At 45.3% G+C, this 10550-nt stretch overlaps 2 protein-coding genes across 2 annotated transcripts; both read right to left on the reverse strand.

Moving 5' to 3' along the window:
* Positions 1–5949: 5949 nt before the first annotated feature.
* Positions 5950–6321, reverse strand: LOC142632883 (uncharacterized). The gene has a single exon (XM_075807204.1). It carries the CDS (start codon positions 6319–6321, stop codon positions 5950–5952), a length of 372 nt encoding a protein of 123 aa, XP_075663319.1.
* Positions 6322–9745: 3424 nt separating this feature from the next.
* Positions 9746–10276, reverse strand: LOC142632884 (uncharacterized). The gene has a single exon (XM_075807205.1). It carries the CDS (start codon positions 10274–10276, stop codon positions 9746–9748), a length of 531 nt encoding a protein of 176 aa, XP_075663320.1.
* Positions 10277–10550: the final 274 nt, after the last annotated feature.

Genomic DNA, 10550 nt, shown 5'->3' on the forward strand with positions numbered 1-10550 from the left:
CTAACCACACCTGGCACTGATCTGCATAAGTTTAAGTACTTAATGACTCATGACGCGGGAAAATGATCATATGCGTCAAGCATATGAAGCGCACCTCTCATAAGAATGTAGGCCACATATTTGTGAAAGCTGCACTCCTTACATCCATGGGTGCACACGCCTATGAGAAGCGCATTCCATTTGCTTGGCGCACAAAATACCAGCTCCATGATGTGAGTTATAGTTCTCGTGACGTTTGAATATGGTTTCCGACCTTCTAAAGAAAGAAAATTATCCTTGTAAACGCGTATTCAAAACAGACAGTCCACAATTCAGCAAAAAAACCAGACACAAAGTCCAAAAGTGTGTTAAAACCATGACGGCACTGGCTCAAATAATTGCAAACAAACTAACAAAGATTACGAATCAAGCCATTAAGGTCCACATGATAGTGTTCGCTACTGCAATCATGCAACAATTTGGTAGTTAGGATAACCTTCTAGCTACCAGTCCGATTTGGGGCTCTGACTAATTGTTTACAAAATATCTGATTATTATGTGTCTCTCTAGAGACTTTCTGTCATTTTCTAGCCAACTTTAAGATAACAATGGACGTTTCCACACATTTATGATTGTACACTCGTTACATACGATGTCCACAAGTTCATGCAAAATTTTTGTATTTAAAATGATAATGTGTAGTACAATAACAAGTGTATCATAATTATTACCTTCAATATCTGACTTATTTGTAAACTAGTAATGTGTTACTATAAATAAAATCTAGCAATAAACTCTTATGATTTAATTATTTCTTTTCTTGTTAATGGTCTTATAACTTAATTAGCACATTCTTATACACAAAGTGCTTGAAAAGAAAAGTGTTCGAGTTACATGATTATTAGAATATTGTAATATATATATACACACACCCGTTGGCACTGAAAGCAAGGGTTTGACGCAAATAGGTACTACATAAGTATAATGGAAATGACCTAACTTTGCCTTTGCTCAACCGTGAGACACGTACGTGGTTTGCCATCTTCCACAGACAACTAATATAATATTAATAATACTGCTTTGTGGGGTTTTTTTATTTTTCTTTCTTTCTTTTATTACTAATTAATTTGAAGAATTGACCCCAAAAAAAATTAATTTGAAGATGATGAGTATTGACTATTGAGTATTGAGTAGTGAATGAAGTCGTTAGGTGTTAAATCCTAAGTCAATCTTAAAAGAAGTACACGACTTCTAGAATATATTGAGCAATTATAAAGTCAAGAACCAATTATTGTGTTGCAAACTTGCAATTAAATAATGAGTTTTACAAAGATCAAATGGATTAATGCCTAATTTACTTTCAGCAATGCTATCCTATCTACTCAACCTTTTCTTTTTAAAATCTTTTGCAAAATTTACTAATTAAAATGGCAATTTTGCTTAGAGTATTATGAACCATATACATGAAACACCACAAAGATACAATATGACTTTCGTAAAAGTCAATTAACTATTATTGCCATTTTTCTTATACACCAATCACAACATATATATATATATATATATATATATATATATATACCCACACACATACACACGAAATACTACAAAGATACAAAATAACTTTCACAAAAGACGATTCACTACTATTGTCATTTTTCTTATATACCAATCACAAATTATACACGAAACACCACAAATATATAATATGACCTTTACAAAATTTGATCCACTATTGTTGCCATTTTTTTTATTCACCGATCACAACAAATAGTGGGAGGAAGTGAGAATGGCATTGGAACTGGTTCCACCGTTGGCTGTATTGTTCGACAGGGCTGTTCCTAAAACTTTCTACTGGACTTTCAGGGACCCGACCTTTCTGGCGGTCAAATTCCTCAAACAAATAGGGTTTTACGTTTACAGCGTGTCATCAGTGCTTTCCTAATTTTGAATTGGGTGCTGAGGATCATCCAGACGGTGCTCGTAGGCCCAGTTACACATGTGATCTCAAACATGATAATTCTAGAGCTCGAATCCCAGGGAGTCGTGGGTTTCGTGTACGTGACATTGTTTTGATGGGCTTTAGTGAGTATTGGGCCCGCGGACGAATAGCGTCCCGTACAATAGCCCCCCCTTAATTCGTGCCCAACCCCAGGCACGAGTCAAGGTTGAGGGACAAGCGCTATCTGAGATATTGAACGGTCAAGGGTTTGGGCGGTTCAGAAAAATCATTTAATGCGCCCCTGAAAAGTCGTGTGTTATGTGACCGCTGGCTCAAACCCTCATCATTATGCAATGGTTCATGAACCGAAGCAGCGTGCGTGCGACAATTGGCATGGGGATTAGCGAGATTTCCCGCTCTCCATTTATTGATCAACACCAACCCCATCTCTCATGGCTCCTATAAATAGGCCACTTTGAGTCCCTTTTCTTTTTTATGATCTCCACTCTCTGAGCCCCCCTCTCTGCCGAGCATTCATCTGGTGTTAATCCCTCAGCCTAGAATACTTCTCTCCCTTAGAGCCTGAAGTAAGTCTTCTACCTCTTTCTCTTTTACTTTAGTTCTGTTCCTCAACCCTGGTGTCTAGGATGGGTTTCGCTCACCTTTTGAACACTGAGGTGTCCCTAGCCACCTTTAGGCAAACGTTCAACATCCATGAGAATGTAGATGTGGCGTACTGCCATGAGAGCGAATTTCCGCTTTATAGGAGTTCCAATACTGCCTTTTTGCATTTGATGTCAATTCTGGAGGGTAGGGTTAGATTTCCCGTGGATGCTCTTTTATCCGATACATTTAGGTTCTATGGCTTGTGCCCGGACCAACTTCCTCCCAACTTTTACCGGGTAGTTAGTTGCGTCAGTAGGCTGAACCAAATATATGGTTTGAGATTGAGCCATCATGACATAAATTACATGTACAGCCTGTGTGGAAGTAAAGAGACCAATTATTATTTGAAAGTCAGAGATACGCAGGTATGACTAATTTCGTGTCTACCCGATTCTAATAGGAATTCTGCCGGAGAGTTTGTTCGGGTGCGCGGTAATTGGTTTACCGGCGACATCCCTTGTCCTCTCTCGCGGCATGAAGTTGGTTCGTGCCAAACACTAATCCATCATTTTTTTTATTCGCTTTTACTTTTTTTGTTTGGATACTAACCCCCCGTATTTCTATGTCGCAAACAGTAAAGTATTCATCCAAGATCTTAGAGTGGTGAATATAAGAGATTTGAATTTTGTGCTTCGATTCGAGATATTCATCCACAGCGACGGACAGCTCAAGGCATCGCACTTCATACTTGGTTGCACCCCCGTGTACAAGACTTGGCAACCCTTCAACCAAGCCCTCTTAGTCGACAGCCCGTTGCTGTCTTACATAGATGTCCACCACGCCAACTTCCTTCCCCCCTCATTGACTACCGGCGAAGCCCGCGACCTCGGTCCCCGCTACACAACTACTGAAGACTTGCCCCGGTCTGGGACGAGTCAGTCGAACGAGTTTCCCGTGCTCTCAGAGAGCTAGCACACGTTCCTGTTGAGGGGAACAATGCCAAAGTCCAAGTAGCTGAAGGAGCTGCTGAGCCGATCGGCACGTCAGGCGTCAAAACTGGTCCGGTCGAGAAAATGGTTGGCAAGAGAACAATGAGCCTCGCCCGATTCCTGCCCGAGGCTAGCCCCGCAGCTCAACCTCAGTCCCCCTTAGGAAAGGGGCTGGGTCTTCCCATTAGAGGGGGCAGAAAAAGGAAGTGACCTGCCGAAAAGATCAATCTCACCCCAGGTGATGTTCCCTCGAAAACCCCGCCTCATGCGAAAGTGGGCCCCAAGACCCAAGAGACAACAGGTGTTGTTCAACCGGCCATTCAAGTCAGGACAAAGGGAGCATCTTCCTCGTAGGTTGAGGCTAGTTGGCGGACTGACTTTAGGCTGGGAGACAAACCCCTACTAGCGATCGCCACTATTCGGCTGTAGGCGCAAGGCGAAGGAGGTCGGGTCGCTTAGAGCCTAACGTAAGGTCTCCTGCTGCCCGAGGACACCCACTTCTTCTTAGACAGGGATGATGAGTCACTTGCTAGACAACTGCAATGACATACCATCGCGGTAATTGTTACTTCCCCTCTTTCATGCATTGAATACGTAGGCGCTTTACTAATTTCATTATTTCACCACCGCTTATGTTCTCAAGCCGCGCAACTGACTAGCATTATTAATGGGAGGCTAAAGGAGGCGGCCGAGGTTATTGATCAGGCCAATGAATAGAAAACCGCCGCCGAGAATGCGGTCAAGGAAAGGGAAGAAGCTGCTAATGCAGCTGAAAAGAAAGCAGTAGATGCTGAAAAAGCTCATTTAGCGGCAGAGAAGAAACTGACCGGTCTGGTATCCAAGTTGGGCGAGACCAAGCTAAAGTTGGCCAAGGCGGATAGCCTGAATTTTTCCCAAGCCGACCAAATTGATGGGTTGAAGGATGCTCTTGAAACCTGAGAGGACAAATGGTGTAATGCAGGTTTTATAGAGGTCGAGAACTCTGTGGAACCTATTATCCATCAAGCTCGGAACCACGGGTTTGGGGAAGGGTGGTTGGCTGCCCTCCAAGCGATGGGAGTAGCTGAGGATTCCCTTCAATGGAATCCCAATCAGATTCCATATTCGGTTCCTCCCCTACCTGTTCAAAGTCAAGTCAGTGCTGAAGATGAGGAAGATACGCCAAGCATGAGGGACCTCGTGCAAGCGATTGATTCCCATGTTGAAATGGTTGACTTAGAAGCCTCAAGCAATGTTCATGTTGAAGCCGAGGATGTTCGTGAACAGACCCCCCTTACAGCTCCGGATATGCCCGTTCAACCTGATTTGCAGACTCCGCCCTCCAACCTACCTGAATGAGGACTCAATTTTTCGGTAGAGCATAAAGAATTTGTTATTATCATATTTTGTTTTATGTGCCTAGGTCGCCAGGCTGTGGCAATGGAACAATTTCTCTAACGTTTGAATGGTTTTGATTGGTATTGTTGGGGCATAAATTCGTATGTGTCGTTCCTGTTTTTAAGTTCATGCATATTTGTTTGAGAACTGCCGGCTTTGTATATGATTGGGGTTAGCTTAATCATCATATCCTACTTTCTCGCTCACGGTGGCTGAGAGCAATGTTTCCGCCCCTAGGATCTTTCGGCTCATGTTTTCGTTGCTCGGTACGGAGGCCCATAGTTTCCGCACTTAGAAAACAATGTCTTGAGGTTTCCGCCCACTTGGCGGTAGGAATCGAACTAAGGATAGGTTCCTGTCCTTAGAAGATATGTAGTTTAAGGTTTCCGCTTGCTCAGTAATATGAATCGAACCAAGGATAGGTTTGTCCTTAGAAAATGCGTAGTTTAAGGTTTCCGCCTACTTGGTGATACAAATCGAACCGGGGATAGGTTTCTGTCCTTAGAAAATGCGTAATATGAATCGAACCGAGGATAAGTCTGTCCTTAGAAAATGCGTAGTTTAAGGTTTCCGTCTGCTCGGTGATACAAATCGAACCAAGGATAGGTTTATGTCCTTAGAAAATTCGTTGTTTAAGGTTTTCGCCTGCTCGGTAATACCAATCGAACTGAGGATAGGTTTCTGTCCTTAGAAGATGTGTAGTTTAAGGTTTCCACCTGCTCGGTGATACGAATCGAACTGAGGATAGGTTTCTATCCTTAGAAGATGTGTAGTTTAAGGTTTCTGCCTGCTCGGTGATACGAATCGCACCGAGGATAGGTCTTTGTCCTTATAAGATGTGTAGTTTAAGGTTTTGGCCTGCTCGGTGATATGAATCGAACCGAGGATAGGTTTCTATCCGTAGCGTGAATGAGGTGTCTTTACACTCGTGATTCTCTCTATATTTATTGCCTGGCGATAATGACTTAAAAGTAATGGGGTCATATACACATGCATGAATAAATACCGTCATATTAAATACGTGATAATGCAAAATTACATCAACTTCACATCTAGTCAATGATAGAACTTTTTCAAGTTGTGAACATTCCATGATCGGCGAAGGGGTATTTCTTCCAAGTCTTCTAAGTAGTACGCCCCTGCACCGGCAATAGCAGTTACTCGGTAGAGCCCTTCCCAGGATGGAGCTAGTTTCCCTGCATTGACGTCTCGTGTGTTCCCTACAACCTTGCAAAGTACCAGATCTCCAGTGGCAAACTCCCGTTTCCTCACATTTCTATTGTACCTCTGGGCGAGCTTTTGCTGATACTCTGCTAGCCGAATGATGGCCGCCTCTCGGTGCTCCTCTATCAAGTTCAGCTGCTTCGCCATTAGCTTCTCGTTCTCGTCCAGAGCAAATCCTGCGACTTGGGCGCTGCACAGGTTCATTTCAGCGAGGATGACAGCCTCTACCCCGTAGGTTAGAGAGAATGGTGTTTCTCCAGTGGATCTTCTAGGAGTTGTTCGGTACGCCCATAGGACGCTTGGCAACTCCTCGGCCCATCTACCCTTGGTGCCTTCCAGCCTTTTCTTTAATCCGCTCACGATGGCCTTATTGGTTGCTTCTGCCTAGCCGTTACTCCGCGGATATGTTGGCGTGGAATACCAGTTTCGGATACCGAGATTGTTACAGAACTCTCGGAAAGCCTTGCTATCGAACTGTAGGCCGTTGTCCAATACGAGAGATTCCAGCACGCCAAATCTTGTTATAATGTTCCTCCATACGAATCTCTTGACATCAACATCTCGGATGTTTGCCAGCGCTTTTGCTTCTGCCCACTTCATAAAGTAGTCTTCTGCCAACAGCGCAAACCTCTGGTTGCCCGGTGCTCGGGGAAATGGCCCTACTATGTCTACCCCCAGCAGGCGAATAGCCACGGGCTACTTACTGGGTTCAAGTTCCTGACGGGCTGGTAAATCATCAATGCGTTAATCTGACACTGCTCACACTTCCAGGCATGCTCGGTCGCATCCTTCCTCATCTGCGGCCACCAAAACCCTTGAGTGCCTAGTGAGCCAATGAGCGCCCTCCCACGTGACTACCACACATACCCTCGTGCAGATCAGTCAAAAGGTCTACAGCCTGATTGGGACGAAGGCATTGCAAGTACGACCCTTCAAATGATCTTAGGTATAACTTCCTATCGGCAGGCAGCCAATACCAAGCAGCAGACCGTCGTACTCTGGCTGCCTCTTTTTGATCTTCCGAGGCTCGGTCCTTTGCAAGAAACTCAATGATAGGGTCCATCCAGCAACTCTCGGCCGTGGTGATCTGTGCAACCGGTGTCCTGACGAAAATACTTGGTTCCGGCACTAACTCCACCCTGATCAACCGAGGTACCATGTCAACTATTGATGATGCCAGCATCGCTAAGGAGTCGGCATGCCGGTTCTATCCCCAAGCTACCCGTTCAATCTTGACCTTTGAAAAGCTGCCCATGGTCTGCTTGACCAGTCACAAATATTCAATCATCCGAGCATCTTTGGCCTCAAAGTTCCCTTGCACCTAATTCACCACTAGGAGAGAATCCGAGTAAACTTCCACCTCTTTGGCTCCTAGATCCGCGACAACCCTAAGTCCGGCTAGCAGGGCTTCATACTCAGCCTCATTGTTAGAAGCCCTAAAGCCTAACCTAAACGAGTGCTCTAGTTTTAGCCCTTCCAAGGTGATGACCACGATTCCAGCCCCCACTCCTAACGTATTGGACGCGCTATCCATAAATACTTTCCATGGCCTAACCTCCATGAGGCAAACTATATCCGTACTTTTTGGTGAGAACTCAGCAATAAAGTCCCCGAGTACTTGTCCCTTCACCGAGTTCCTCGGTCTGTACTTGATATCGAAAGAGCGTAGCCGAGTCCCCCACTTGGCTATCCTCCCCGTAAAGTTAGATCTTCTCAACAATGACTGAAGTGGGTACTCAGTCAGTACATGGACAGTGTGGGCCTGAAAGTAATGGGGCAATTTTCGGGTGGAATGCACAAGAGCCAGCACCAGTTTCTCCAGTGGTAAATACCTGGTCTCGGCGTCAACTAATGTCTTGCTGATATAATAAACCGGAAACTATACACCGCTATCCCTTAATAGCACTACGCTGGCTGCATGCTCTGATACCGAGAGGTACATGTACAGGTCCTCTCTTGGTTTTGGGGTTGCCAATGTCAGAGCCTGCCCCAAGTAGTCCTTAAGATCCTGGAAGGCTCTATCACACTCCTAATCCCATTGAAACCCCTTCCACTTCTTCAAAAGCTGATAAAATGGTTGGCACCAATCAACAAACTTGGAAATAAATCGATTGAGAGCAGCCAGCATATCGGTCAATTTTTGAACCTCTATCGAATTGCTCGGTGGCTTGAGGCATATCACGGCTTCAATCTGATCAGGGTTAACTTCGATCTCCCGTTTGGTAATCAAATAACCCTACTCCGAAAGCGCACTTATCGGCGTTGAGACACAGTTGGTGTCGCCGGAGTATCCCAAACACCTCTTTAAGGTCGTCAACGTACTGTTCTTCTTGCTTGCTCTTTATCACCATGTCATCAATGTATACTTCAACCGTCCGTCCAAGTTTATCCCTAAATATCCTGGTCATCATTTTTTGATAAGTGGCTCCTACGTTCTTCAATCAGAACGGCATTACGGTATAATGATAGTTAGCATCTGGTGTTATGAATGTCGTTTTCTCCTGATATGCGGCGGCTAAGGCAATCTAGTGATAACCCTAAAAAACGTAAAGAAAGCTCATTCTTGGGTGCCCACACGTGGCGTCCACCAATTGATCAATTTTCGGCATTGGAAATGGGTCCTTCGGGCATGCTTAGTTCAGGTCAGTAAAATCAACACAAACCTTCCACTTACCGCTCTTCTTCTTCACGACAACCGTGTTTGCGAGCCATTTTGAAAAGAACGTTTCCTTTATGGCCCACGCCTCCCTCAGCTTCCTAACCTCCTGTCTGATGCCTTCCACATGCTCCTTAGCGGACCTTTTCTGTCTCTGCTTCTTAGGAGGGCATAAAGGATCTACATTCAACTTGTGAACTATAAATTCAGGGTCTACCCTTGGCACCTCATACGGGCTCCATGCGAACACATCGACGTTTTGTATAAGAAACAACAGTAGCTCCACCCTTTCCCCATCATTCAAGCTTGCCCCTATCAAGAAGCTCCTTTCACCTTCCGGTAGGATTTTTACCCTTACCGAATCCTCGGCAACGTTGGTCCCCCTACTCGGGGCTGCTGTAATTACTATAGGGGGCCTTTTCGGTTAATTCCTCTCACTCGGCTTATTTATTAGCCGCGGCCACTAAGCACTGTCTAGCCGTTTACTGGTCACCCCTTAACACTGAATCCCTTCTTCAATTTGAAACTTGACTTTTACATGCAGGGTGGACGGTACAACCCCCCTATCATGGATCCACGACCTTCCAAGTATTGCCGTGTATGGCGAGAAAGAAGCAACCACTATGAATGTCACAATCACCTCCTTACCTCCCATGTTGACTGGGTGTGAAATCTGCCCTTCTGGCGTCACCATGTGCCCATCGAATCCCATCAACGGTGTATCATACTTGGAGAAATCCTCCTTTTTCAGGTATAGCCCCCTATACAAGTCCAGGTACATTACATCTGCGCCACTCCCCTAGTCTATCATTACTCTATTTACTATGAAACCCCTTACACGGGCCATGACTACTAAAGCATCGTGGTGCGGTTGAGTGGTGCCTTCCAGGTCATCATCGTCAAACTCTATGGGTTGTCTAGTGTACCTCGGCTTCTTCCCCAGGGATTACTCGTCTGCGCAACCTTCTACTGTTACCACAGCCAATACCCCCTTGTCGTGGATGCTCTAGTGCCCCTCGGTACTGCATGGATGACTTCTATTACTCCCAGAGGGGGTAGGAGAGGGTTTCGACGCGGCCGACCTTGTTGCTCGATCCCTTGATTCCCTGTCTCCGTCAGAAATTCTTTCAAATGTCCTGCCTTCACCAGCTGCTCCAGGTGATCCTTCAATACTCTGCACTGCTCGATGGTGTGCCATTTATCTCTGTGGTAGGTGTAATACAAATTCTGGTTTCTCCATGATGGGTCGCCCGCCATCTTGTTCGGCCGCTTAAAGTATGGCTTATTTTTTATTCTTTCAATGATTTTGTGCACAGGCTCCTTGAACACCACATTGACTCCCCCAATCGCCGAGCCAGGCTCTTGAATTCTCAAATCTTTCCTGTGCCTGAGGTTGAAGCCAGTGTTCCAAGGATAGTTGATGATTGAGGCCTTCCCCTTGGTCTGCAACCGATCGTCTTCCAAGCACTTGTACTCCTCGATACACCTCATCAACTGCCTCATATCCTCGGGAGGCCTCAGGGTCAATAATTCTCTCAGCCCAAATTCTTAGGGTAACCCCATCTAAAAGGTGCTCGCCGTGATCTTTTCATTGCCCCCCACCGATCTCGTTGTACAACTCCCAGTACCGATTGGCGTAGTTGCGAAGGGTTTCCCCAGCCCTCATTTTCATCAACAGCAACGCGTCTACAGCCTGCGAAACTCAGCTGCAAGTCATGAACCACACTCCAAACTCCTAGATCAGTTCCGAGAAACTATAGACCGAACCTTTCTTCAA

The sequence above is a fragment of the Castanea sativa genome, chromosome 4, assembly GCF_040712315.1.
Source record: "Castanea sativa cultivar Marrone di Chiusa Pesio chromosome 4, ASM4071231v1".
Taxonomy (NCBI): Eukaryota; Viridiplantae; Streptophyta; class Magnoliopsida; order Fagales; family Fagaceae; genus Castanea; species Castanea sativa.